General features: G+C 51.1%; 10 protein-coding genes across 10 annotated transcripts; 5 read left to right on the forward strand and 5 right to left on the reverse strand.

Annotated features, from left to right (window-relative positions):
* Positions 1-1,208: 1,208 nt before the first annotated feature.
* On the forward strand, positions 1,209-2,873 carry LRP88_14533 (uncharacterized protein; the record flags this gene model as incomplete). The annotated part of the gene is made up of 1 exon (XM_083250873.1): positions 1,209-2,873. The coding sequence occupies one exon, from the start codon at positions 1,209-1,211 to the stop codon at positions 2,871-2,873; it is 1,665 nt and encodes a 554-aa protein (XP_083093273.1).
* Positions 2,874-3,509: 636 nt separating this feature from the next.
* LRP88_14534 (glycosyltransferase) lies at positions 3,510-6,365 on the reverse strand (the record flags this gene model as incomplete). Its single annotated transcript, XM_083250874.1, has 6 exons — positions 3,510-4,302; positions 4,360-4,710; positions 4,772-5,135; positions 5,195-5,352; positions 5,409-6,105; positions 6,158-6,365. 6 exons carry the CDS (start codon positions 6,363-6,365, stop codon positions 3,510-3,512), a joined length of 2,571 nt encoding a protein of 856 aa, XP_083093274.1.
* Positions 6,366-6,668: 303 nt separating this feature from the next.
* Positions 6,669-7,370, reverse strand: LRP88_14535 (uncharacterized protein; the record flags this gene model as incomplete). Its single annotated transcript, XM_083250875.1, has 1 exon — positions 6,669-7,370. The coding sequence occupies one exon, from the start codon at positions 7,368-7,370 to the stop codon at positions 6,669-6,671; it is 702 nt and encodes a 233-aa protein (XP_083093275.1).
* Positions 7,371-8,914: 1,544 nt separating this feature from the next.
* Positions 8,915-9,927, reverse strand: LRP88_14536 (RTA1 domain-containing protein; the record flags this gene model as incomplete). Its single annotated transcript, XM_083250876.1, has 3 exons — positions 8,915-9,363; positions 9,427-9,675; positions 9,738-9,927. 3 exons carry the CDS (start codon positions 9,925-9,927, stop codon positions 8,915-8,917), a joined length of 888 nt encoding a protein of 295 aa, XP_083093276.1.
* Positions 9,928-10,690: 763 nt separating this feature from the next.
* On the forward strand, positions 10,691-11,625 carry LRP88_14537 (RTA1 domain-containing protein; the record flags this gene model as incomplete). The annotated part of the gene is made up of 2 exons (XM_083250877.1): positions 10,691-10,874; positions 10,928-11,625. The coding sequence occupies 2 exons, from the start codon at positions 10,691-10,693 to the stop codon at positions 11,623-11,625; spliced, it is 882 nt and encodes a 293-aa protein (XP_083093277.1).
* A 3,987-nt stretch (positions 11,626-15,612) lies between these two features.
* Positions 15,613-16,886, forward strand: LRP88_14538 (pectin lyase fold/virulence factor; the record flags this gene model as incomplete). Its single annotated transcript, XM_083250878.1, has 4 exons — positions 15,613-16,075; positions 16,129-16,217; positions 16,285-16,432; positions 16,483-16,886. The coding sequence occupies 4 exons, from the start codon at positions 15,613-15,615 to the stop codon at positions 16,884-16,886; spliced, it is 1,104 nt and encodes a 367-aa protein (XP_083093278.1).
* Positions 16,887-17,241: 355 nt separating this feature from the next.
* LRP88_14539 (uncharacterized protein) lies at positions 17,242-20,902 on the reverse strand (the record flags this gene model as incomplete). Its single annotated transcript, XM_083250879.1, has 5 exons — positions 17,242-17,634; positions 17,716-18,878; positions 18,936-20,081; positions 20,134-20,449; positions 20,501-20,902. 5 exons carry the CDS (start codon positions 20,900-20,902, stop codon positions 17,242-17,244), a joined length of 3,420 nt encoding a protein of 1,139 aa, XP_083093279.1.
* A 1,534-nt stretch (positions 20,903-22,436) lies between these two features.
* Positions 22,437-24,499, forward strand: LRP88_14540 (uncharacterized protein; the record flags this gene model as incomplete). Its single annotated transcript, XM_083250880.1, has 7 exons — positions 22,437-22,803; positions 22,857-22,967; positions 23,016-23,189; positions 23,249-23,617; positions 23,821-23,941; positions 23,989-24,337; positions 24,392-24,499. The coding sequence occupies 7 exons, from the start codon at positions 22,437-22,439 to the stop codon at positions 24,497-24,499; spliced, it is 1,599 nt and encodes a 532-aa protein (XP_083093280.1).
* A 393-nt stretch (positions 24,500-24,892) lies between these two features.
* LRP88_14541 (uncharacterized protein) lies at positions 24,893-25,191 on the reverse strand (the record flags this gene model as incomplete). Its single annotated transcript, XM_083250881.1, has 2 exons — positions 24,893-24,946; positions 25,000-25,191. The coding sequence occupies 2 exons, from the start codon at positions 25,189-25,191 to the stop codon at positions 24,893-24,895; spliced, it is 246 nt and encodes an 81-aa protein (XP_083093281.1).
* A 1,825-nt stretch (positions 25,192-27,016) lies between these two features.
* Positions 27,017-27,985, forward strand: LRP88_14542 (MBL fold metallo-hydrolase; the record flags this gene model as incomplete). Its single annotated transcript, XM_083250882.1, has 1 exon — positions 27,017-27,985. The coding sequence occupies one exon, from the start codon at positions 27,017-27,019 to the stop codon at positions 27,983-27,985; it is 969 nt and encodes a 322-aa protein (XP_083093282.1).
* Between the last annotated feature and the right edge of the window lie 8 nt (positions 27,986-27,993).

Here is a 27,993-nt window from a genome sequence, read left to right on the forward strand (position 1 = left end):
GGAAATTCGTCACCTGCACCTACGTGCATACACGAGAAAACATCGAAAACTTGCCATGTGCTCACGTGGATGAGAACGACCCACAGGCAAAGTCTGTAGCCGAGAAAATCGCTATTGTAGGCTGCATACGGAGTAAACACATTTGAATTGAGCTAGACATAAAGTTATAATCAGATGTCACGCATGTCAAATCTGCAAGCAAGATTACCCCGGTTTCAGATCCCGACGGTCCACCAGCCTTTCTCCGGACCGGCAAAGGAAGCCGGCATCCGCTCCCGCGCCCGCCGCGGTAAGAGTGGGGCTGATTTGGTTCAAAAACACAGAGTGCTACCCTAGGCTCCGGTAGCAGTGCAAAGGAACGGATCATAACGGGCGCGGTTTGGGCAAATAGTAGCAAAGACTTATTGGCATGAGAAATGGAGAGACAAAAGACTGCCTTGGCAAGTTTGAAAGAATATTTAAGGATGTTGTTAAGTCCTGGAGTCTACGTGTGAAAGCACAGCCTGCTTTCTTTCCGGGCATCCCGGCATGAGTGGCTGCATTGAAGGGAGCTTTAAAATTAACGAAGACAAAAAACCAACAGAAAAAAAAAACCGCTCAATCACTTGCTCTTGGATGTATCAAATGCATTAAGACACGGCATCTTGATAAACCTTCCCTGTGCCAACTACCTGAGAGTGTAATGGGATGTAGAGACACGAGACACGTGACCACGCATCACCACTTTCCCGTCTTTCACCGGCTTAACCTCGGTTCAGCGATGCAACATTCCACATCGCGTAGTCCCCCCATCAACCCGCATTAGCGCGCGTTAAATAAACAGAACGCGTTGCACAGTCGCAATAAGTCAAATCGATGTTTAAATGACTTGCTTTTCTACAAGTGATTGAAATGAATTGTTTCAATTGACGAATGAGAGACCCCTATTACGGGTCAATGATTGACCAATCGGGTCCAAGCGGACAAGTTAATCCGATGTTCCTGGCCTATCAAATCGAGCTTCTGCCCCACCGCCCGTGATCACCCGGACGCGGTCACTTGTTCTCATTTCCGGGCCCTCAACCTCCAGAAGCGAATCTTCAAGGGCGTAAACACGAACTGAGCCCCTTGACCGCTCAAACACGGCACTCAGCGTCTCTCTCTTTGGTTACCGGGGAGAGACTCCATCCAAAGTCTCTAGACTATCGACGCACGTCAGGGCCAGGGAAATGGCTCAGCGAGGCGGTGAAGGTGTCGCGACGGCCGATCCGGTTGTCCGTGACGTGTCGGATTGGGAGATTTTCTCAGACGATTCTTCTGATAGCGATACTTCTGAAAACACTGTTGACTGCCTTTCACCTACCGTTCCGGCCGCACAGGCCCGACCTGCGACCGCGGGCGCAGACCCCCTTGATCCTGGGCGCACAGAAGTACGTCCTGGCAGCGACGAACGCCGGCCCACCTGGTGGCGACGCTTCACAAAAGAGCACATTGGGCAAAAACCAGAGCAAAAACCAGACGAGGGAAAGCCTCGTAAATGGAGGCCTAGCCGTCATGAGCACAGGGAGGAGACAAGGGAGGAGCGAGATGCGCGAAGGGCCGAGCGGCGCCGACGCGAACACCATGATGATCCCAGGCGTTCAGATAGGGAAGATCGCCAAAGCCGACACAAGCGACACCGACGACGTGAAGGGGAGGATGAGGATCGAGAGGCTCGACGGGCAGCACGACGACTTGCCCGACGGCTTGAGGAAGAAGAGCGACAAGCAGAGGAAGAGCGCAGGGCTCGGAGAGAACGTCGGAGTGTGCAAAAGGACCGAAAAACCAGGCACCGCGACTCGGATCACTCAGACAGAGAAAGACGCCGCACCCGAGGGGAAAGCGAGAGACGGCATCGAGGGGAGGGTGAGAGACGGGAGGGTGAGAGGCGGGAGAGGCGGGAGAGTGAGAGGCGGCAGCGAGGGGAGAGTGAAAGGCGACATCACAGGAGCAGCAGAGAGCCCTCACGAGCTTCGCGAAGGCATTCCCGTGTGTACTCTGAGGATGAAAGAAGGCTAGCAGAGGAGCGAGAAGCTCGGAGAGCATCACGGAGGTCTTCTCGTGTATACCTCTCTGAGGACGAAAGAAGGCATGCAGAGGAGCGAGAAGCTCGGAGAGCGTCACGTCGGAGTCTCCACAAGGAGCGAAGGGGTACTCCTGCTCCAGCAAAAGACTCTGTTCCTCCCCCAAAGAGCCCTGCTCCAGTCAAGAGCCCCTTTCCCAGAAAGAGCCCTCCTATTCCCACAAAGAGTCCTCCTATTCCTGTCAAGAGTCCTGTCCCCCCAAAGAGTCCTGCTCTCGCAAAGACTCCCGTTCCGGTGAAGAGTCCCGCTCCGGTGAAGATTCCCGCGCCGGTAAAGAGTCCTGCTCCTGTGAAGAGTCCTGTTCCCGTAAAGAACGGTGATTCGAAGCGTGCAGACAAGGAAAAACGCCAGAGCGCAGATAAAATCCAACTAGAAGAGGAGGCTAAGAAGCAGAAAGAGGAGAAGAAGCAACGAGAGAAAGAGGCTGCACGAGCGGCACAGAAGGCTCAGCAGGCCAAGGAAGAGAAGAAGAAACCAAACAAGCTGATGGAAGCGCTGCGAGGTGCACGAAAGACTCCTAAACCACAAGCCGAAAAGCAGGATAAGAAGGAGGAGCGTGGGCGTTCACGCAAAGAGAAAGACAACGCTACCGCTACCGCCAACCAGCCAGACGCAGCCCCCCCTACTCACACCCTCCCACCAATGCTGAGACAGCAGAGACTGGCACCAACCCTCGGAACGCATAGACTTGCGCCTACACTCGGCCAGAGACTGCCTCCAACGCCAGAGAATGACAGAATGCCACCCACAGACGAAGGTGGCGTCGACTAGAACAGTAACAACGGACTGTCTGACTTTTTGAGTTTTGCTATGGAGTTGGGGAGTTGGGAGACAAACAGAACCAATATGCCGGAACATAATCGCACTGTTTAGTACCTATTTTAGTTGACCTAGCTCGATGGGCCTTGATGGCCTGACACATCACATCTCCACTATACCAGCACGTTAATACATATACTCGTCACTCATGACTATACCAAATTTGGTTGATTGCCAAGGACACACACAACAGACGGTGACGGTGCAACATGAAGATGACGTGCCGCTGGTCTTAACGACCGGAGATTTATTATGACAGGAGCCATGGTTTTACTTTGGGTAGGGGGACTGCGGCTTTGCTTAAGCAAGTCTTTTCTTGCAGTGCTCATAGCCGGTGGAAGGATATATGGACTTCTATCACATTCTGGAAACACTTTTCTTTGGATATAAACGTCATAGTCTGGTTGAATATAGATACATCAAAACCTCATAAAATTCAAGCCCCCGTATGAGTAGTGCCATTTCACAAGAACAGATAATGTAGATAAAGCGTTAGAAAAATGGTTGTTGGCTCTCATGATAATATCTCGTTGAATATTGATCTCGCTGTTAATGTGTCCTAAAAGGTATAACTCTATAATGCTAAGGCTAAGTACTTGACATACTCTTAAACTTATTCACCAACACAATCACGTCTACCCCGTCTCTTCTCGTGTTGTTTGTCATCCACTTCCCTTCTTCATGGAGTGCCTGGGTAATAGCTTTACGTGTCGAGCTGTGCATCGCCGTCCGCAAGCTCTTGGTGATGCCGGCACTAGGATAGGCTAACACACCAAACATGCCAGCGCCGCTCTTGGTCACTAGATTCATGGCACCTTTTCCAATACCCTTGACAGCTCCCAACGCGCCCTCTTTCTTGACACCTCTGTATGGCTCCATCACGACGTCACTGATGCCGTCGATGAAGCCCCAGGCGAGTGTCTTCCCCCCTACGACCATTCCACTCTTGGCATCTGTCACGGGGCCGTGGTCACGGACATCGCTGCCGTAAAGGTGTGGCAGGGTTCTCATGCCTTCAGTGAGAGCCATGGGAATATCCACCGCCATGCCTTTCAAAGCAGTGGACCCGACTTTCCCGAAGCTCTTGGCTGAAGCTCCTGCCATTCGGCCAGCTAGCGAGCCTGAGTGCTCAGTACTTGGTCGACCTGAGTCGGCAGACGATCTTTCTGAAGGGCCAGCTTTCTCATCTTCGATGGCTGAAACCCCAGACCTAGACCTCAAAGAGCGTCGCTTGTGCTCGTCTCTGTACTCTTCAACTGGCTTGGCGACGATGCCCGCGATTGAACCGGCCATACCAGTTGCTGTCCCTATGACCGCTGAGGCACCCCCAGAGATGGGATCCCATCGTGTAGTTTGGATCAAGATGGGGTTAGTTTGATACCTGTGACGACCAAGTTAGCGTAGTGAATCACTAAGCGATCAAGAACCAGATACTTACAGTTTCAAGTGCTTGGAATCGATCGACTTGTTCGACAGGAGAATATCTGCCGCGACATTAGAAAGCTTTATGGAATGCTTCGAAGCAGTATACAGCCATACAGCTGGTTCTCTTGGAATTAGGTCGCACGGGATACTCTCCAGAGGCAAGTGCCTGTGAAATGACTGCACAGCTGTACGGACGCCCACCTCGGACGCCATCTTGGCAGCGATGGACGCGGCTGCAGCTGAAGCCTCAGGCGAGAGACAATACGTAATGGCTCCAGAAAGATTTTCCGTCGTGAGTTCTGCATGTGGTATCGGGTTGGGGCCTGCGCCTGCGTTGGCCACCATCTGGCCCCAAAAAGGCTGACTGTGAGTGAGGGTTAGTCTCTCTTCCCACGACTGATAGAACTACTGAAGTAGTAACTCACTCTCCGAAAAATGGAACGATGGTAGTGGGCTTTCCGTTCCTCAGTCCGCAAGCTGTTGTTCCCGCACCTCCATGGTGAACTACCGCAGCAACGTGCTGGAAGAGCCACTCGTGGGGGCAATCTCCTATCCAGTAAATATCCTCACTCTCTGAGCCTGCGAGGTTAGACCAGCCCTTGGAGATGATGGCGCGGGCATTGGCAACGCGGACAGCTTCGAGTATAATGCTGATCATCTTTTCTGGGTTGTCTAGCACGATGCTCCCGAAACCGATGTAGACTGGCGGCGGACCGGCCTCGAGAAACCGAACGAGATCTTCTGGTGGGGAGTATTGAGGAGCGTCGCGAAAGAAGAATCCACAAACGTCTGCATGTAGTTGTCAGTGGTAGTCAGAGGCATGAGAGTGTTGCTTGAAGTTATCTGACCGATATGTGAAGCCCAGTCAGCTGGCTTTGGCACAAGAGCTGGTGACCAGCAGTATGTAAAGGGTATTTTCAGTGTTTGGGCGAGCATGGGAGCATCAAACATGTCCACTTCTTCTAGATCTATTGATTTTCGCCACTTATTGATGAGATAACCCAGCCTTGTGGTCCAACATGTTAGTAGATGGTTCTCCAAGTGAGGAAGAGGTCGGCTTACCCTTGCCACGTCAGCCATTCCACCACGCTGTAGGAGATGTAGTTTCCAAGTTGGGGGTCGCTGCCGGCGTTCTTTAGATTGGCGAGGGGATGCGGGAAAGCTCTCGTGCTGCTCCAAGGCATGGTGAACATTAAATGAACCGGTATACCGAGAGCCTGTGCGCAGTGAATGTGTGCAAAGCTCGGGGGATTGGCAATGATGGCATTAGCTACAAAAGGCTGGCCAGTCAGAGTATTAGGTCTCAAGCATGAGTACCAAAGCTTCTCAAGCATCTCTTCGACCATGTCGCGCTTCTTCTGAATTTCACCAGCCTTGAGACTCTTCATGCTGGGGATTAGACCTGGGTTCTTGACCATATATGCCATCAACTCGGCTGGGTCGCCACCGATGGGATAAAACTCAAGGCCAGAGCCTCGCACAAAGTTTTCGAAAGTGTCATGAGTTGCCAGACGGACGCGGTGGCCGTGCCGTTGAAGCTCATTGCCGAGAGCGATAAAGGGCTGTACGTCTCCTCGACTCCCCACAACTTGAATGACAATGTTCAACTTTGTGGCCCATGTTTGAATCTTTGGTGGCGCTTCAGAGTACTCTGGAGACGGCGTCTTTGGTTCATCATGCTTTTCAGAGGACGCGTGGTAGAGGCGGGTGAGGCTGCGAACTAGCTTTGAATCGAAATCGACGTCGACTCGGGCATCGTCTTTGAAGCTAGTGAGTTAAGGGATAGAGAGAAAGGGAGGGAGAGAGCACACCTCGGATTTTGACGTCGTTGGCGCCGAAACCGCCAAATATAGAAGACGAGGCCGGTGATACAGGTTCGGAGGGCATTTCTGCGGCGTTTGCCAGATCACTTGTGCCGACTGCTTTCCTCGGGATAGAATAAGGTGGCGCAGGGCTCAGATGTGGTGTTTCATCGCCAGCGAGCTCATATCGGATAGTGTCTCGTTTCTTGTCGGCCATTGTTGTCGATATTCGTTGCCCAGTGGCTAACTGGATGTGAAGTTGATGCGATGGCGGGGATATTAAAGAGGGAGAGCAAGCATAAAGCAAGGACCCTGAACCTGGTCCGGTAGAAGCCGAGTACGTACGTGGCGGAGTCAACAATAGCTTTGAATTGACCAACTCGTACCTAGTCTCGTACCTCGTTCATGAACTGACGCCACCAAAGGGGCTTGGCTGGTACGGCTGAGTCATAGATGTGCCGAGGCACAACAGCTGGGGCTGGAAATTACCCTTCATTACTCGTGCGAAACAGTGCTTGGGTCATGCATCAATGCCTACAAAAGATCTTGGCCACGTCATCCACTGACTCCAGTATTCTCCCAGAAGCTCATCAGCCACATCTACCATGTTCCGCCCCCAACCATCCATGAACCAGTAATCGTTTAAGCTATGGAACAAAGCGCCAAGGTACGCAAAGATTAGCAAGGCAGGGGGCTGACGTTGTTGCAGCAGCTCAAAATACTCGTCTGGACTAGAGTGCAGCCAGATAAAGGGTCCAGACCAGGCCTGGTTATATCCCCATTCCGCCAAAACTTGTGGACTCAATGACTTGAACTGCTTCATATAGGCATTGCATTTCCGGAGATGGTACAATGCGTTGTCGTAGACTTCTGCGTCGTGGCTCTGAGCCCATACCTCCTGAATACTGCGAAAGTGGCTGTCTTCAGCTACTGGGAGGTCGTTTGGATCCAACTCACTCCAGTTACCGAGACCAAGCATTGGACTCAAGGGTCCATACCGCACTCGTTCATATACCGGCTTCAGTACGGCCCCGACGCCCCGGATCATGGGGATCCACTCGGCTCCTAGGATCCGGGATTTGCGGCCGGCGGCAGGGCCGTCGTAGAGCGGCCCAAACATGCCAAAGACGTGGAGAATATTCACCGAAGCGCATACGAATAGAGCATCGCTGTTATCGTCGGTCATGTGACTTATGTTCTCCTGAAACCCTTGCAGGGCCATGTTGTGATGGTGGGCGGCAATCAAGAGAAGCCGTTCTCGCTCGGCACATTGCCTATATGCGAGATGCAAGGCTGCCAAACCAAGAATGCCGTGCATAACAAAGGCATGCCTAAATGCAATCTGGGGGAATATCTTTTGCCAATACTCGTCTCCGCCAGAAGACTTGACAATATCCAGGCTTGTTGACAGGGTGTAATGGTGTAACAAGGCCAGATCATCAAGGACAAAGGTCGGCGACGATGGAAAGGGTGTCTGATCCTTCTGGGCGAGGCGGGGTACCGAAAGAGAAGATGTCAATGATGCCTCACTATCCAAAGATCGGGCAGTAGGGTGGTCGGTGGCCGGTGTGGGACAGGGGGTGGCTTGTTGTGCAGACGGGTAGACGCATGGATGATCGTGTCGAAGACAGGCCGCGCAAGCAGGTCTCTCTTCACCACACTGCAGCATGAATTAGACTGTGTAGCTAATCGAAGTAGGATGTGGCAAAGCGACACGCACCTTGATTCGTCGCCTCCGACACTCAAAGCATCCCGTTCTCGACTTCCTGTGTGGCCTTCGCTTGCCTGTCGTCTGCTGCTGCGTCATTTCCATCTCCAATGAGGACAGTATTCGCACAAAGAGGGTGAGAACTATGGGAAAGAACGAAAAGCTGAGCGGGAACCGAGTCTCTAAGAGGGAACGAAATAAGAGAAACGAGCGAGACAAGAAGAACGAGATACGAGGGGAACGAAGAACGAGACCATCAACGCACCAATCGTTGTCTAGAGTGGGCAGTTAGGTAATGCAAAGAGTGGGTAGGGCCGAGCTAAGTTTGCTTTGTGGCTTGATTAGCTCAATCAATCCTCGTCATCATGCGGCATCCCGGCCCCTTGCAGTCCCCTGCATATCATGGGTCCTGTGGTCTTGGAATGCGTGTCAATGAGGAGACGAGACACCAGCAGAAAAGCTTATCATACCCTAAAGGTAGTCTATTCTGAAATTCACTAGGATAATCCTTAACTTGCGGCATCGTGCATAAGCTTCCTTGAAACACAACGATAGAGTTGAGTAGGGAAACCATGGATCTCACTCAGTGGGGACAGGCGTTGACTTGTTTCACCCGTTGATATCTTGTACACATGACTTACGATTCTTCTATCCAGGTAGCGCATTTGAATGTGCTACAAAGTCCTATCTTCTGTTTTGTGCCCGGAGCTTGACTTGAGTATTGGCCTCTGAGTCTGGTGTTTCGGGCAAGTTGTAGTTTTCGAGCGTATAGATGTGAACAAATGACGGCATTGGAATCTGACTCGAAACTCCGTAGTCTGAAAAGTCCATCATTCTTTCGTATGGTATACTAAGAAGAGGTTTGCATCGAGGAATTGGTCAAAAAACATGGTCTCGGATGCGAATTGTTGATACAATATTCTATTATGGAAGGGAGCGCCTTGATACCCACGATTCGTCATAAACCCATCCTTCTACTCTATCTCTATTCCCGGACTCCAGACAGTGGCACTGAATACTCCATAAAACCATGTTTCCAACTCAAAAGCGGGCGAGTATTACGCCTCTTCGGTCAAGCGATGGTGACCCCCCACCGAGTCCATCTTGTAACCATATGAATTGCCCATGTTACCAAGAATAGCCGTGATCTCGGCTGGGTGAATCCAGTTGAACAAGACCATGACAAGAAACATGAGGGCAGCGTCAAAGATGTACAGATATGCCTCATGCTTCAACAGGTATCCATCGAAGCCCTGCAGATATTCGACAGCCCTGAAGACTGATCGCACCATGATCAGCATACTACCGACATACAACACCTTCATGTGCTTCTTCCAGGGGACCACATGAGAGCGGCCTGTCGGGGACTGTCGCATCGATCGGTCAAAGGCCACAGCGATGACGATGAAAACGCCAAAGCAGATGAGCTGGACAAAGAGGCCGACAATAATGACCTTGGCGCCGTCCTGCAAGGCTTCTAGTGAGCCGGCGGCTTGATATCCTCCACCTGATCTCTATTAGCACGTTTTCCAATGTCACAGAAGTACTGTAGATATTGGGAAACACTCACCACCAGCCTGAAGAAAGAAAGAAAGCACGTCTCCCGTGACAAAGATCTTGGTCATCCACTTCTTTTGGATCAAAACATGTCCCTCGCCCTCGGCCATGATGACAATCCTGCCAAGCTCCATGTAAATGCTCGCAGCGAAAAGAGCAGGTGCCACGAGCAAGAGAATCGCCTGGATGATGTATGGACCAAGAGTCCAGTTGGGACTCTCGTCGCCTGATTTGGCTCGAGCTGCGTATCCGATAACTTCAACTACAAGAGAATATTAGTTAGTTTCCTCCAAATCTTACGAGAGAAACACCGGTATCTCTTACGAATGCCTCCCGTGGCTAGTGGAATCATGAACCAGCATCTTGCACGGAACAATTGCCAGAAGTGAAGCCCTGAAGTGGCGAGATAGAGCAGCGCAAAGACGACACCGCCAGCAATTGTCGGATCGTAGTGATAGAGCGAGAATGTGGCCCCAGCATCAGCAGCTGGATCAGCTCTAAGAAAAAGAGACATGATGATTGATATCGTCTAGGTGATGGTGGTTTAGAGATGAGGAACGAATGGCGACCGTGTGAAGGAGACCAATTGTCTGGTGAAGGTTCAGGGGAACGAACGAAAAGAACAGCCAATCAAAAGACAAGAAAGCAAGAAAAGAAGGTCTATAAGCTAATGAAGCCAAAGAAATAAGATGACAAAAAGACGACCGGGGTGTTGAATGGGAGGATGGAATGGTGGTGAGAAGTGTTAGGCCAAGGAAAGGACCACGGTAGCTATATACAATGCGATGCCCCTACAAAAACGCCTTGCGGATGGAACCACCTGAATCAGCCTCAATTTTTAATTATGGAATTGTAAGAGATCTCGCTGCTCGTTACCGCGCGCTTCAATGAAACTGGTCGGTGAGTCGTGCATACCTCGTTCTTCGTTTAGTTGGTGATAAGCCCCGACACAACTCGGACGCTCCGACAGTGGTGGGCCCTCGTTCAGCCTCGTACTTCGTTCTTGCTCCGAGATTCGGCATCAATCATCTCGCTTTGCCCGCAGGAGCCAAGAAAAAAAAAGCCTTGGCCTGCCACTGTTTGGCCTGTTCCTGGGCTTGTCAACTTGTCCAACACCAGTATTTAGTCTTTGCACTCGACGAATTTCCGCTGAGTAGTCCTTTCCCATCGACGGCCCCTTTTACTTCTTGAACTCGGTCTTGGTGGGAGCCCTTCGCCACACTTCATCTCCACCGTCTTATTCCCGTCCCCTCGACACATCCACACTGGTCCACGACATGGCGAGCAACGACGGAACAGATCCGGGTGCTGCCTTTGACTTTAAACTCTATCGATACACTCCTTCACTACCTGCAGCTATCGCAAGTGTTGCTGTCTTCGCTATTCTCACGGTTCTTCACACCTGGAGGCTGCTCAGAGCCCGAGCATTCTACTTCACTGCGTTCACAATTGGTGGAGTTTGTGAGTGAACTAATTTAGACAAACTGATGGGGAATGCTGACATTATTTTGAAGTTCAAACCATCGGTTACTGCGGTCGAATATGGAGTCATTATGATACCCTCTCGATTGGCGGGTTCGTCATTCAAGCCATCCTGATTCTCGTTGCTCCCGCCCTCTACGCCGCGTCAATTTACATGATTCTGGGTCGCTTGATTCGCACCCTTCGAGCTGAACACCTGTCATTGATCCCGGTCAACTGGGTTACACGGATATTTGTCACTGGTGATGTCGTTGCCTTCTCCCTCCAAGCAGGAGGTGGAGGCATCCAATCTGCCGGGACCCTGGACCTCTATAAGATTGGTGAAAAGATCATCATCGCCGGTCTCTTCTGTCAGATTTGCATCTTTGGCTTCTTCATCGTCACGGCCATTCTTTTCCATCGTCGAATTACACACACACCGACGCGTGTAGCGGAGAGAGGTGATGTCCCTTGGAAGCGATATCTCTGGGTTCTCTACACCACCAGCCTTATTATTATGATTCGAAGTGTTTTCCGCGTGGTTGAGTATTTACAGGGAAATAAGGGATATCTGATTACCCACGAAATCTTTCTCTACATCTTCGACACGATCCTTATGGCTATTGTTATGGCGATTTTCTTGGTCTGGTATGTCGAGCAGCTTAGCCCCAAGGACAAGAGCAGCCGACGAAGCTCTGATGAAAGTGATGGTGATGTTGGCTTGGAGGCAGTGGCCCCTAGCGGAAGATAGACAAGCATGTTTTTAAGGTTGGTGGGTGGTGGATTTGTTTGGAGCCTTTGTTGTTCTTGAGACGTTGTGGATTATACATAGATGAAATGATTGCACGGGTGAAAGCGTTGAGCATTGTACATATCTGATTGCACATAAAGAGTTAGGAAGGCGTTTAGAGTAAATTGAGCATCTTCACATGACAATAGCATGATCCAAGGGCCACTGCTAGATCTCTTATATCGCGAGTATGAGTCTATAAAGAGTGTGGGACGGATATGATTCACATTGTATCACCATAAATGGCAGGTGAGAGCGATTTGATCATTTATACTTGTGCATAGCTATGTTTTGGGGGATAGGCTTTGCAATTTCAAGATGCACTCGGTCATGACATGTAACAGCCCAGAGACAAATGGGCAGCATTTATGCCAAGCATTTACCGAGCGAAATACGCATACGAAGATGGGGGTGGCTCAGAGCTCTTGACGTGGCACCGAAAAAGGGACATTGTCCGAAGTCATTTCACCAATTGGCCGAGAGGAGAAGTCATTTGCAGGTCGATTTAGGACGTCGAGGTTATAAGCTATAAGAAACAGCCAGAGAAACAACTAAGACCCATGATCTAAACGACCAGTCCCAAAAACACGACAATGCCAGACAAAAAGGTGGCCGTTTATGTGGCCTTAGACGCCGGTCCGAAGGAGGCGGTTGACGACATCACCGCCACCTCCCATCGACAGCCAGAATATCTCTTGGTCAACAGTCACACCGCCCAGGAGATGGAGTCGCTCAGTCAGAGGAAAGACTCCGCCGAAGGGTTTGCGCCTGGTCACTTGGAGGACGGCCAGCACTTGTCTCCCAACGCTTCACAATCTACAACATCCAAGGTAGCCATGGCAGTCGATTGGGTCAAGGACATGACCATCTTCAAAGCTCTGCTCATCATTTACTGTCTCAACGTGGTTGCGTGGGGAGGAATGATCTTCCTATTACTCTGCAATGCTGCCCCGGCCATGTGCCACCCAACTTGCGACGACATCAACTCTCCCCGCCGAAAATGGATCGAGACAGACTCACAGATTCTCAACGCATTATTCTGTGTGCCAGCGTTTGGACTTGCTCCACGACGATCGATGGAGGCTTGGCGACTGCTACAGCACCTGTCAGGAAGAGATCTGCTCGCGTTAAGAAGCCTGGCCGCGACATATCGGGCGTGGTTTCGACTCCCTGGCTCTCAAGTCGTACCAACCGACATTGGCCCCGGAGAAGTTGAATCCTGGCTGTCCCAGAACACGACGTTGGAGGATGTAGTACCTTATCCCTCGCGGTCCATCCCAGAGACCCCTCTTTCCGGGCGACGAGCAATGCCGACTGTATTATGGAAACTAAAGGTTATGATTGGCTTGAACTTGATGAACACTGTGTTCCAGGTGGTCTTGTCTGGCTTCATGTGGGGATATAACCGGCATACTCGGCCGAGCTGGTCGGTTGGGCTATTTCTCTGTTTGGCTTTCGCAGCTTCCATAATTGCTGGCGTGATAGGGTTTTTTGAAGGAAAACGGGTCAAGAAAATTGAAGGAATAGCTAAGTAACGGGGAATATAATGGGAGCACAAGTAAAGAGCTTACACGGCGCTGAACTCGTCAGCTGGCTGGAGGTCATGGATTGTTAAACTACCCCCCAGTACAAGAATTAGAGAAGAATATCATCTATATAATACTTGACTTAGTTAAGTAAGATCTAATGATTATTATATACCCATCCAAATTCATTCCATTTTAACCACTTGCAAGGGCCACGAAATCCAAGGTTTCCAATACGCGCCAAGGACATCCTCCACCACCCCGACAATTGACCTTCCCCATCCCTCCAAGAACCAATAGTCATCCAGCTTGTGCAAAAGAGCACCGAAGAAAGCAAATAGAACCAAGGCAGGTGGTTGCCTCTGTTGAAGAAGCGTAAAGTAAGCCTCGGGCGCGAAGTGAATGAACATGAGTGGTCCTGACCACGCTCTGTTCCATCCCCACTGGTCAATGACCTTTGGATCCATGGAAGAGAACTGTTGTGAGTATAGGTGACATTTCCTAAGAGTTTGAAGAGTTGTTTCATAGATGTCGGAACAGTTGGAGTCCTTCCATGTCTCCCGGCTTCTGCAAAAGTACTCATCAACTGGGTCAGAGCTGTTCTTTTCAGTATCTAGCTCATCCCAATTGCCGAGGCTGATGATGGCACTTATCCTCCCAAACAGCAAATGGCTATGGATGGGCTGAAGTACCGCTTCCAAACCACGGATCATGGGAATCCACTCAGCCCCGAGTATCCTGTCGATCCGTGAAGACGTTGTCGGGTAAGAGACGGTGTCTAGACTCTCCTGGAGAGGATTCGAAAGGGCAAAAACGTACAAGACGTTGCATAATGATCCCACAAACAGTGCTTCACCGTTCTCTTCAGTGATGCACCCAACGGCTTTCTGGAAGCCATCTAGCGCTCTGCTATGATGGTCGACTGCATCCATCCATCTGACCTTTCTCTCCGGCGGGTTTTGATAGGCAATATGCAAAGCTGCAAGACCCAACAAGGCGTGCAACACATATGGATGTTTGAATCCGATCTGGGGAAGGATGCCTTGCCAGATGTGTCGAGCTGGAGGACACCTGCAAATATCTTGGCTTGTATACGTGATCCAGTGATGTAACAGACGCAAGTCAATCAACGAGAATGTATCAGCGGTGACGTTGGCGAGGCTGAAGAGCGGCGTGGTGGCTGGCGTTGAGGCCGATGGTGAAGACGAAGATCTGGCAAGGTACAGTGGGACATGGGAGTCTGGTGTAATTGTTGGCGGGCTAGGCAGATGTTGGGCATTGTCTGGGTACTCGCAGTGGACATTTCTCCGCACGCATGTCCGACAGCTTGGTTGCTCCTCATCACACTAAAGGCAAACATTCAGTCAATGTCATAACGGTCCCATGCAGGCAAACTCACCTTGACTCGACGTCTTCTGCAGTCTAGACATCCCTTTCTTGATTTTCTGTGAGGTTTGCGTGCGGGCCGCCGTGTTAACGAAGCCGCCAAGTCACCATCCGACATGTTTGCAGAAGCTTCGGACCCAGTCGTCATTGCTAAGCAGGGATGGATGGGGAGCAGCGAGGATAAACGAGGTAAAGGAAGTAAAAGGACAAAAGAGCTCAAGTCCAACGGGGCAGATCGTACGTGATTAGAATTACGAACCGAAGGAGGGAGCGAAGCTGCGTACGATAAGGGAGGTCAAGACTGTTGGTTTGTTGGTATCCTTTCAGTGGCGTATCTCGTTCCGCTATTTCTAAGCCTGTCCTTGGCGTTGTGGTTTAACAAACACTGGGACTTCGTTTAGCCTCGTTTATCGTTCCCCAGGGTGGAACAAATCACATTCATGCCGAGGTGGCCCACAAGCTCACATTTGCTAGCCCACCTTGGCCTGTTAATAATAGCCCTCGCATGACGGGCTTTTCCCCCATTGGAAGCCTCCCCCCTTTTTTTGTGAACGTGGTGACGCTTCCAAAAGAAGCCATCAGCCACAGTAACAAAGAGCACAGTTATCTACACGTGCCGGCATTAAAACCCAATGCCCAAAAAAATACCATATCCTGAGGGAAACCCGCTTTACCGCATCCAAGCGTATCCCACCCAAGTGGCCAGTCCATCCCAAGGGTAGTAGTTATGGGACTTGAGTTGCGGTGACCCAAGGACCTCTTACGGAATTTCAGTGGTGGGATAACATGTCCACGGTAAATCGGCTCGACTCTTACCTACGAATTTCCGGCCACCTGAAACCAATAGTATATTAACTTTTTCACATTCGGCTATATGAACTTGCCGCTAAGGTTAATAGCCGACTTGCTATGTTGTTGCTGTTGCGTCTTGTCATTCGAGTACATATATAGGGGTAAAGGTAGCTAAATACTAGACTATTCATCTGCCAAGCCACCTCGCATCTGCAATCCCACGACAACTACTCCTCCTGCCACGATGAAGTTGGGTCTTTTCGTTAGTGCGTTTACTGCACTTCTGGCCTCCGCTGCTGCGCAGAAGGTCTCTGGTGCAGCTGAAGGTTTTGCTCAAGGTGTTACTGGAGGCGGCTCAGCAACGCCCGTCACTCCGAGGAACATCCAGGAGCTTGTCACCTACTTGACTGACAAATCCCCTCGCGTCATTGTTCTGGACAGGACCTACGACTTCACCGGCTCTGAGGGCACGGTTCGTGCGACGGGTTGCGCTCCTTGGGGAACCGGAAAGGGCTGTCAACTGGCCATCAACAGCGCCAACTTTTGTGGCACTCAGCCCGCTGCCCAAGTTACCTACGACAAGGCTGGAACAGCTGGTATCAATGTTGCTTCTGACAAGACCATCATTGGTGTCGGAAACAAGGGTATTATCAAGGGCAAGGGACTGCGCTTCGTCAACGTGAAGAACATTATCGTGCAGAACATCCGTAAGTCAGCAATTACAGACAAGACAACAGACACTCAGCTAATCGCACTTCAGATGTCACTAACCTTAACCCTCAATACGTTTGGGGCGGTGATGCATTTGCCTTCTCTGGTACCAGCAAGATCTGGGTCGATCATTGCACGGTAAGCCTAATCGTTCAAATGGTCGGATAGTTGCTGATCTTGTCAGACATCGCTTCTCGGACGTCAGCACTACGTCTTTGGTCGGGACAAGAGCACCGGCATCACTCTGTCCAACAACTTCATCGACGGCCGCACTTCTTGGTCTGCGGGATGCACTGGTTACCACTATTGGACCTTTGAGATGGTTGGCCAGGGCGATCAAATTACCCTTCAGAGTAAGTTTCTCTTCTAGTGCCTATTCACGAGTGTCTGCTCACACATCCAGACAACTACATCATTCACACCAGCGGACGTGGACCGGCTCTCTCTGCCACCACCCTTCTCCACGCGGTCAACAACGTCTGGTCTGACGTCAAGGGCCACGCCATCGAGGGAGACACAGCCGGCAAGGGTCTGTTTGAGGGCAACGTCTTCCTGAACGTCAACCAAGTCATCGTTCCCGACTTCAAGGGTCAACTGAACAGCTGCCCCGACACCGCTGCCGCAGAGGCTACCAAGTCGTATCTCGGTCGCGTGTGCCAAGGCAACATCTTCTCTGGTTCAAGTGCCTTCAGCCGTAAGGACACTGGATTCTTGTCCGAGTTCAAGGGACTGCCTATTGCTCGGTCCACTCAGGCCAAGACCGCGCAGGCCAAGGTTCCCCAGAACGCTGGCTTTGGAAAGATTTAAGCTGGGAGGCTACGTGGTGTTATAGAGCCGGGCTCTATGGCCATTATTCAAGCTCGTATTGCCAGGCTGGTTTGCCTGTTGTTCGAGTATCAGTATATGCTCTGTCTCTGTATATATTCTTTCAAGATTTCTATAGGTTTACTTTTTCATCCTTTTTCGAAAGCTCTTGGTTTTCGTAGGATAAATGAACATATTCGCATATTTGCTGGACGAGGCTTTCCATCCAAGTAGCTCCATATATGCACCGATCTTGACTCTTTCATATTTCTACAACAAAGTTCGTATGAAAGATGGCCCCGTGAGCAACTAAAGGTTGTATCACTCAAAACTACAAACTCTTCCTTCAGAATCCCTGCTATTCACGCAACAAGAGAGGCCTATCAAGAGACTTCTCCGCTGCAATATAAAAGTCGACAAACTTCATCACAACCTGTACAGTTACACACACATATCCCAAGCCCTTGGCGATGGCCTTGACCTTAATATCTTCGACAACCTCGCCCACACCGGCAAGCCACGCCTTGATCATGCCAAATGTATCCTCCGCGATGTGCCGGGCAAGAAGGCTTGGGTCGCTCGACTCCGAGTCGTTGTTGACGATGATCTTGATCATGTATGAGGGGATGGACGTGAGAACGACCCAAGTAGCCACCGCTGGTGCCGTCTCTGACCGTGGAGTGCTTGTCTTCCATGAGACAAATCGTGCCGTTGCAAGAGCAACTACATTGGTGCAGTCGAGCCCCCAGACCTGATGAAGAAGTCAGTATGCCCAGTGGTACTTGTGGCACCCCAAGGGACCTGGAGGTGGGCGGGCGGGCGTATAACTCACGATGAATCTCATTCCCATGTCCTTCTGACCAGCGACAGGCCATCCAATGATCAGCATGGCCACGCCAACAAAGATCAGACCAGTGTCTATGGTCTCGGCTGCGAGACCTTGGATCTTGTTGGTCACCCAGCTGATCAGCTGAAAATCCACTTCAAGGTGGATAGCTGTGACTGCTATAGCGAACCCAACGATCTGAATCTGCGTGCGGGTGATGCCAAAATCCGAGTCGTCGTCACCTAGGGTGCCATTCACGTAGGCTGCGAAAGTGGTCTTGTCCATGCCCTTCAGGGACGGCAGTGCTGTTCCTTTGACCACCTTGTACACAACCGTCACGGGGATGGCCATGAGCAGTGAGAAGGCGTTGAAGACGGTAAAGTCCCTGCCGCCAGCGATGGCTTTCCAGAGGACAGTGAAAATAGGAAGCTCGATGGCCTGGTTGCAGAGTTGCTGGAACTGAGTCAAGACGAGAGACAGTGCGTCGACGAGAAGATCCAGGACGTTCTGCGTCGTGTCAATGGTCGCATTGATCAGGTCAAGCTTCAGTCTGTTGTACGCGTCGGTCGAGGTGGTGGTAGGAGTGAACAGGTCGCTCACATCGCTACCAATGGCGGTGATGTAGTGGTGCAGAGTCTGAAATATGGTTGACATGTCATTCCAGAGATCTTGAAGGCTGGTGCCATCCTCGAGAGTTGGCATAGTGGACATGAGATCCGCTGCGCTGTTGATCTTGCCATTCTGAGCCATGCCTCCATACGTAACTTGGTACGACGCCCAATTGTATGCGACGCTGTTCTTAGCCGCATCCATGTCGCTTGTTTCCCGCGGATCTTTAGTCTCGGTGCCGGCAGCTACATTCTCAGGAGCCTGGCGGTTGTTCACGGAGTCCTTCAGAGTTTGCATAAACTGCTGCTCCTTGGCCTTGAGGCCCGAGACTTGGTCCTGTGCGTACCCCAGGCCGGCGTTGATGAAGGCCACGATGCTGTCAGAGGTGTTGAGGATGTCTCCCCATTGGAAGATGAAACCGACAAAGTCAATCAGCTTCTGTACCCCAACAGTGATCTTCTCAAACACCCAGCTCATGGCCTTTCCAACGGCTTCAACACCGTCGAGGATGAACTTGTACACCGTGCCGGCGATTTCTATCACCAAGTTCAGGACATTGCCTATTTCCAAGAATCAGAGTCTGCATTTTAGAACATCCGGCAACAGGAGTCACATACCAATCTTCTGAAGGGCCCAGCTCGTAGCTTGCTTGGCCTTCTCGTAACACCACGAGAAGAAACCCCAAGGGTCATACCAGCTGGTCTCGCTCAATCTATCCAAGAACCGCTCTATTTCTCTGGGTGTGTTGTCTCCAACAATGCCGGCGAGAATAGTCGGCCTCTTGCCCTTGGGGTTGTAGACCTTGGGACTGTTGTCGATCCTCTTCAGGGGTTGGCCTGGCCGCCCGAGGAATATCTGGGTTTTGTTCAACTGATTGATCATGGACGCGGCCTGCTCTGCATCCTGTTGGCTGATGGCCCCTGGAGCAACCAGCGGCTCCCCCATCTGAGTTTTGGCATTCAAGAGATCGTTTGCATGTTGAATGAAAGCAAGCTTGGTGTTCAGCTTTCCGTTGGGGTTCAAGACATCGGTCTGGATGACCACAGGAGTACCTCCAACAGCCTGGAACTGATCCACTTGGAAGGTAAAGGAGGCCATGTCTGCGGTAGAAACGATGACACTGACCACACCAAACGCGTCCGCTTGGTACCACTTCCCTTTGGTGTCGATTGTTGCGGAGGCGCCGTTGGCAAAGACTTCAACTGCACCTGAACTCACAATATGTAGCTGACAGCTCTGCACGGGCTGAGTGGGATCGTCGGAAGAAGCCTTGAACCGCAGGGTGAAGCTTGGCACATCCATGTTGTTGGCATCAGACGGTGCGTAAAACGGAACCGACTGCCATATTCCAGTGTCCGAGGCGCACTGTAGCATGGTCAAGTTCCCCGTTCCGTCGGCTGCAAGCAGGGTGTCGACCATGAGCGCGCCCTGGGCCTCTTTGGCGGCTAGAAGTGTAGACATCTGTGCCCCCTGTCCGTCATCAAGCAATGGGATTAGTTGTCCGCCCGTGATGGAGGCAAGCTGTGCTGTGTAGTAGTACACTGAGCTGGTAGCTGTTGTGTACCACATGGTTATGATGCCCTGAGACTGGGAGGCGAGAAGGTTCTCCACCCCAAGAGCACCGCTACCAGTGACGACCGGCGTGCCGACGCCTTGTCCAACGCAATACTGGCGATAGGTGAACAGGGTCACAGCGTCGCCACCAACCAGAAGCTCTGTGTATGTTGTTGTCGGATTGACATAAGAGGCGATAGACAGTGCCCCTGGTCATGTTAGAACTGAATCACCGAAAGTAGCTTGCTGCTGGGGACCAACCGTTGGGGCACGTCATCTCAGACACGAAGCCACTTCCACCAAACGTGCAGAACTGAAGGTGGTTTCCATCGCTGGCAGTGTACAAGACAAAAGCGCCGTTGCCAAGGGGACATGTTCCGAATGCAACGCTCAAGATGGAGATGGGATCTGTTGCCAGCCTCCACGAAGTGTTGAGCGAGAAGTTGAAGCCGCCACCTTCCTCCGCGGACACATCTAGATATCCCAGTTGACTGGACTTGGTAAGGGCTCCTGGTGGTGCAAGAGCTAAGAAGGTCATGGGGAAGTTTGTAGTTCCGGCCGTTTGAGTGAAGTTGCTCTAGAGCAGGTCAGAAAGGTTGCGGTGCACACATTATTGTTAGACCCTTACCAAGAAGACGTCGTACACTAGTGGGTATGAGCCACCGGCAAACAAGACACTACTAGGCTGGATAGTGAGAAGGTCAGTAGGCATGACACCCACGAGGATGTACACGTTGCTGAGGTTGTTACCAGCACTCGAAGCTATAACAATGGACAATGTACTGTCTGCGTTCTGCTGCACCCCGAATGCAAGGATCTCTCCAGAGATCTTGCAAAGAGTACCAAAATCAACGCGAGAGGGGTTACCATCCTGGTTGATGATGAGGTTGAGGACCGAATCCTCGCCTAGAGCAAATACGGCGGGATTCGCGTCTTTGTCTAGGATGGCGACAAACTGCCTGCCGGCTGGGACAGGGTTGGCGGCCAGCAAGTTGGTCATGAACTCGGAGTCTTGAGTGATGGTGATCATGTTGACGGTTTTTGGTCAAGGGGTTTGGGGGTAATGTCGTTTCTTGAATCGATGGTGATCTTGCGGAGTGCTCTCTCTTAAGTCTAGCGAATGTCATTTTGCTTCAATCACCCTCATGGAAGGAGGGAAGAGGGAGCAAGGGACATGCAAGGAAAGATGGTCGATTCCTTCACAAGCTGACCCTCCCACACATCAACAACGGAATACCAATTCCGGAAGTCTTGCATCTGCGGCCCTGCTGTGCAGTAGATATCGTCACAGTGCCTATGGATAGTGCCAATCAACTCAAAGTAAGGATACACGTGAACCGTCCAGATTCTGTAAATGCTGCCCGAAATCCATCGGCTGTAAGCCTCATGGCACGGGATCAACGGATCGTAGGCAATACTGTTGTGCAACATCGGCCAGGAAGCAGAAGCAAAATTGTTGCGGCCCTCCCACTTCTAGATAGAGCCTGTATCAACTCATTATGCTGAGAGATGCCTATCTAGGTGTCTAATTTTTACAGGTTCTATGACAGTGCTTCTGATCAACCTGGAGGCAAAAGGAAGTTCATCCATTGCCAGCATATCAGGCGTATCATAATAAGCCTATCGGGCCCACAAGATGAATTCAAAATAAATAAGCAAGAGGAAATATCAAGCAAACAAGCGGATCCCGAAATAAACTACAATCAAGACATGGATGCCCCTGTGGCCAATGTCGATGATACTTGCGTGACACAACTGTCTCATAACCCCCGCGTTTCTTTCTAATTTCCTCCTGTCTGTCTCAGTTTACTATTCTACTTCGGTCGTTCTGCCTCATTTTCCATCCGGGTACTGAGATGCCAGACCGGACCGGACCGGACCGAGCCGTTGTTCCACGACATGTTGCACTACGGAGCGGGCCAGACATAGTTGCTGCATCGAGATGCTCTGAAAGGGGTCTCGGGAAATAGGCTATCTCTCTCATCACACACACATCCTGAGGACCTGCATCATGGTCGGCTGATACACTGATCTACCCCACCCTACATATGCCACCTCCTTCCCAGATGTGCGTTCTGCGGACAGATTGAAGCCATGATCGCGTCTCTATACTGCCATATTGGTCTATGGGCATTATGTCTTGCATTCTCCACGGGGGACCGGTGTACGGCGATCGTTGGCCTGGTTCAATTAAAGATCCCCATCCACTCTCGTACGTTGCCCCTGACTCCCTGATAGGGCACACAAGTCGGGTAAGATGCATAATACGATGCGTGTGAGACAAGACCTCTTGTAGGTGCAGCGAGCGGCAAAAACTCGTCTCGTATTGAAGTCAAGTCCCGCATCGGCTATATCCAATTGCAAATTATTATCCAAGGGTCCATTCGTGTAGATCCAGCTTCTTGATGCCTCATCCCTCTCTACCTAGGATGAAGGTGTATAAATATGCCAACAGCCGACAAAAGGAACAGCTGCCTTCTTTCCCAGCTCAAAGCTTGAGCAACACTTCCATCTCACAATCATCTCTTGACAATCAGACCTTTTACTCTCAGTAAACGCCTACAATGGCTCCTAACCCCGACCCCTTCATCCAGAGCCTGGTCAACAAGACCTCGCCAAAGCCCTACAAACAGACCGTCATCCTGAGTCAGAAGACCATCAATGCGGCCTTTGCCAACATGTGGGCTCTGGCTGATCCAACTTCGCCCATGAGGAATATCAACCTCCAGACCAGGGATGGAGAGAAGCTCCAGGGAGAGCTCTTGGCGCCTACCATCATTGTCAACGTTGTCGACTTTACTTACATGCTCTACTTTCAGTGGAACTTCAAGTCGGGGACCATGACTCTGTTCACCACCGATAACCCTAGCGATCCTACGACTAAGACCTTCGACCTGACCAAATGGATCGTCGCGTTTGGAACCGCGCTGAGTATGCCTTTGAGCCTCTGATATTGAACACAATGGGCTGACCACTTGTCAAAGCCCATGATTCAATCCCCCCCACAGACCCAAGCTATGATGGCTACAAGGAGCGGATGGGGGTTCCTGCCGACAGCCAATTCTCCCTGGCCAAGCTCTACGTCAAGTCTCAAGGTATGTTGCAATCTACCCAAGAGCCTGATACACTCTAACTTCCTGAAGAGACGCCCGGATACTATCCCGACGGTTCCTTCTTTAACGGTCTTGATTGGAGCAAGGAATCTCCAATAATCCAGGCCCATTTCGAGGAGCTGCGCTATGTTTGGATGGATCAGATGGCCAATGGTGGACACACCCAAGTTGGAGTCATGTTGCAAACCGAAGAGCCCAAGAGTGGTTAGTAAGCCCGTGATGATGTTCTGTTTGATGCATGTCTAACTCAACTTATCTCGCAGTGAACCCAACGGCCCCAACATTCCCGCCAACCTCCATCGACTACGGCACATATCCATGGAAAGACCCTACGAACCCTCAAGCGCCCAATAACGACTCTGACTCAAACGCACTATGCTACCTCATCATGACCAACAATGACAGGCCACCCGTGCCCCCATCTCTGCCATACTCAGGCATCTGGGTCGACGCCGATCCCACAGAGGCAGGACGAGACGCCATCCTTTGCATGAGCAATTCTCAGTTCTGGGAGGGCTGGCTACTCCCTCTGGTCCAAGTAATCAACCGGGCTTCCCAAATCCAACCCACAACGCCGGTTCTGGAGCCATACACTGACGGTGGTGCTACCGTTGGTTTGAGATATGTACCGGGTACTTGTAACGCCCACCCAAACTCCGACGACACATACTACAACTTCACAAGAGGTAGTGATAATGTTAGTTGGACGTGGACTGCAACCGACTCCCTGCTAGCCACCAACAACGTCATGAAGAGCGGTGATAATCACTGGACCCTTGACCAGAACGGCATGTTATTCATCCGAGTGTCAAACAATTACTAACACGAGCTATAGCAACTGCCAACACGTCTTTGAAGTTCACCGCTGGTGGATCTGGCGGCATCTTCACACTGACGGGCAACAACACGGTCGGCATGCAATGCAGCTCATCGGGAGATTGGAGCTCCAACTCCACGTGGGTTTCCCCCTAAGACATATTGGATTCTACTGACGCCGCTATAGCATGAGTTTCACTATGCAGTTCACCCTGGTCTATGTAGCCCAACGAGTCGACGACGGTGGCGTTCAGATCCTACAATCTGGAACAACCGAAGTGACCAAGGGTCCTGTCAAGACGTACCATTCGGACAGTGTCAAATGGACGCCGACGTTAGATCAATACGGGGCAACCTTACAGACTGCTGCTGCTGCTGCATTCCAGGCTCAGCTTGGGGAGTATCAGAATGCCCTGCTCGAAGGCCTTGCAGGCCAGCACAAGCTCTTCCTGCCAGGGGGAGGATCTTACCTCTGCAACCAGGTCATGTTCAACGCAGCGGGCGATCTGCTGACCAACTTGGCCTTTAATGGGCAAGTTCATTTCTTCACTAGCTATCACTTGTCAATCTCATGCTGACTTGGGATACAGGGCTGCACCACCGGGACAGAATGCGGAGATCCCATCCTACCTGCTCGATGCCCCTCCGCGTCAATACGCAGAGCCGTTCATTCGTACGCCCTTGCAGGAAGTTCGTAGCTTGTTGATGAAACCAGTGCGAGTGGGAGAGCGAAAGGGGGACTAGACACTGAAGTACTCTCTCTGTGTAGGATAGATATCCAGCAAACAATGAAATGGGTCGGTGTTTATTTGAATCGCAACAGCATGGGATGCAACATGTCATAAAGTAACCAATCAAATCTCTCATCGTAGATTAGGACCTGCCAGCGTATGGCAGTCCTCTTCTTGTCGAGAATGTCCTGAAAAAAACTGCTTGAACGAGGTTGGCTTAAACTCAGGATACAAATCATTTGCCCAAATAAAACCCAAGCGTTCGACGCCTTCCGGGCTGTTGTCTCCGTCGACGAAAAATGAGTAGCAGTACTCAAGCCAGAATCGTCCGACCAGAGTGACATAGTCTGCCTGCCCGTCTTAAGTGGCCGCCTGCAGTTGCTTGATAGTCGCATCTAGCTGCTCAGCAGACCACTGTCAGGGTTGTATTAGTGCCTCTCCGATAAGCTGGTGTCGAGATTGCTTACGTATTTCCTTTCAGCCTTCTCACCAGTCAATTCTTCGACCATGTCAAAAGCCTCATTCAACGTCAAGACATCCCCATTAGCTACGACCTTTTGGTTGAGCGTCCTGTAGTCAACAATGATCTTGGCAACAAGTGGTCCCACGTCTAAATTGTCCACCAAGCAGGTCTTCATGTTACCGTCACCTGGAACCATGTTGACGATGAATTCGGGTAGTATGGCCCAATCGATGCGACCAGAGGGGAGTTTGGGCATAAAGCTAAAGTGCCACCACCCGACCTCGATGACTGTATGGTAGGTCCATGCTCTTGATCTCAGCCAAGACCTTTTCTCTCTATTACATCGGGCATGTCAGTGCACTGTCCGCTTGCTAACAATGACTCGGAGAGAAACTCAAACTAAAGTACGCTGCAACACTTACTAAATCTTGCACAGTTGCGGCACCACCAGGTGTGAGTACCATGGCGAAAGAACTGGGGACAACTCGCTTCACACCAGCCAACTTCGCAGCGCGAGCAAGTGGGGATTTGGGTTTCGAGAACGTGAGGAGGAACTGCAGCAATAATAACGTCGATGGACTCTAGGCTTTTGGCAATCACCTCCACTGCGTCATTGAGATCTATTGTGACAATTTTGACTCCGCGGCTGGCCAGAGCCTGGTACCATGGCTTGTCGCCTGACCCTCGAGCCAGGGCCGTCACGTCCTTTTTGACATGCTTAGCTGGGTATTCATGTCGATGACAGCACCCATAGTGCTGCCGAGGGCCAATCGTTCAGTGACAGAGCAGTAGTCTTACGAATTGAGCATCTTCCTACCCAAGCAAGGCATTACTGATAAGCCCTCCAGACTCGCCGGTGGCTCCATAGATGGCAACCTTGGTGCTCGGCTTGGTCATGGTGAAAGGGGCTTTGCAATTGAGTTGAAGAATGATGAAAGTGTGTGCGCAAATATTTCGAATGGGTCGTATAAGCTATTCTCCCAACGCTTGTTATTTTATCTCGTACCTATTTACGGACCGAGCACATAACGGCATCACTAAACTTCCCGGCTGGTTTCCGGGGAACATTGGCTTGACGATGACAAAGCTCGGTCCAACCTCCCACCGTTGCTGGCCCATGATTCGCTAGTCGGGGAGGTCTCCGAGAAGCCAGTCGCATAGGAATAGGCAACGCGGACTCTAATTAGACCCTGAATACCATTCCCTGGGGCCGTGAAGTGAAAATCACGCTCGAGTGCACCGCTTGTGGTTAGTCCCTCATGCCATGGAACGATGAGTACCCGATCGTCACTGAGAGCTTTAACTATTATTCCCAGCGGGGTGTTGGAACAATGCCCCCCGACTGGCCCGGCTTCTCTCTTGGCTCGCTGTCAAAAGTCGCTTAATGAGGTGGTTTTCCCCCATCTTCTCTATCAGCATTTTCATAGTTACCTGGTGGCGGGGGTTACTCAGGATTTTGTCTCACGAAGTGACTAGACTTTGGAGTATTTCCCTTGCTGTGCTCTGTCATAGAATCTTGTATAGCTAAGCTAAAATCGTTCCTAATAGTTTAATCTTACTTGAAAACCACCAGCACTCGTGTTTTCATGACCTCCTGGCCCACCCCCAGTCAAGCTGCTCACCAGACATGATGGGGCTGAGCAACACCGCTGGATCCTATGCCCAAGCAAACTCAACCACAAATAAAAATCCCAAAAAGTTTATAAATAACCCAACTGTGAAACCCAGCTGGGCATAATTCACAATCAATCATGTGGCTCAACTGAACGTGGCTGAGTTGACATCCGTCGGCGTGGCCAGTCATTTTCAACCGTGCCTGATGAGTCACCTTGCCGAAAGTGGCTCCTACATCACAGCCCACACACGCGCGCGATAAGCGATAAGCCTATAAAGACAACCTCACCCACGCACAGTTGCTTTCAATGATCAACACCATCCGCGCTGAGAAGATCGTTGCGCGCTGTCACCGAAATCTTTATCCTTCCTCTACCTGGCTCAACTACTCGCGCTCGATTTTCACCATGACAGAACTGACATTTGCGACTCCGCTCCCGCAATCAACACGCTCCGAGACGTTGGAGTGGCGGTTTCCAAAACCACATAGCCAATATGTCTTGACGGGCAAGTCTCGAGCAGCGTGGCATACCTCATTCGTCATCCCTCAAATCAACCTTCTTCTCGATGCTGGCCTCTGCGTCAACAAGGCGCGACCGAAGCACATTTTTCTCACCCACGGCCACAGCGACCACACTCTTCTATCACCCGCCTTCGTCAAACGCGAGGATCCACCCGATATCTATTGTCCAGTCGAGATGGCCAAGGTCCTCGACGACTTTCTCCTCGCCAGAACCATGCTTAATCTCGGTGGATTGATAGCCGCCGAAGATGCCGACCAACTTGCAGACACCAGTGATGAAGGCAGCAACGACCCGGACCGGAATGGATGGCTCAACACTCATATCACACATGGCGTTCAACACGGTGATACCGTCAACCTAAGAAGAACGAAGAATGTGACTGCCACAGCCTTCAACTGCGACCACACAGTCCCGTGTGTGGGCTACGTCTTTTCCATGGTCACGCATGGCCTCAAGCCAGAATTTACTTCTCGGAAAGGGCCCGAACTCAAGGCACTACGCGAATCCGGCGTGGAAATCACGGCCCCACGGTCAACTCCCATATTCGCCTTTCTGGGTGATACCACAGCGGCAACCTTGGCTGCCGACCCTGTCTGGCTACAGGAGGGTATAACGGTGGTCATAACAGAGTGCAGTTTCTTGTACGAGGAGCACAAGCCACAGGCGGTCCGGACCAAGCACACAATATGGAGCGATCTGGAACCAGTGATTCGAAAGTGGCCCAAGACGACATTTGTGCTCATGCATTTCAGTATGCGATACACGGAGGAGGCTATAAGACAATTCTTCAAGGAAATGGTGAATCCACCAGGGAATATTGTTGTCTGGATTGATGGAGAATCGGAAACGTAAGCGTACCT

Source organism: Fusarium phalaenopsidis (genome assembly GCF_050370095.1).
Source record: "Fusarium phalaenopsidis strain FUZ10S chromosome Unknown contig_32372, whole genome shotgun sequence".
Lineage (NCBI taxonomy): Eukaryota > Fungi > Ascomycota > Sordariomycetes > Hypocreales > Nectriaceae > Fusarium > Fusarium phalaenopsidis.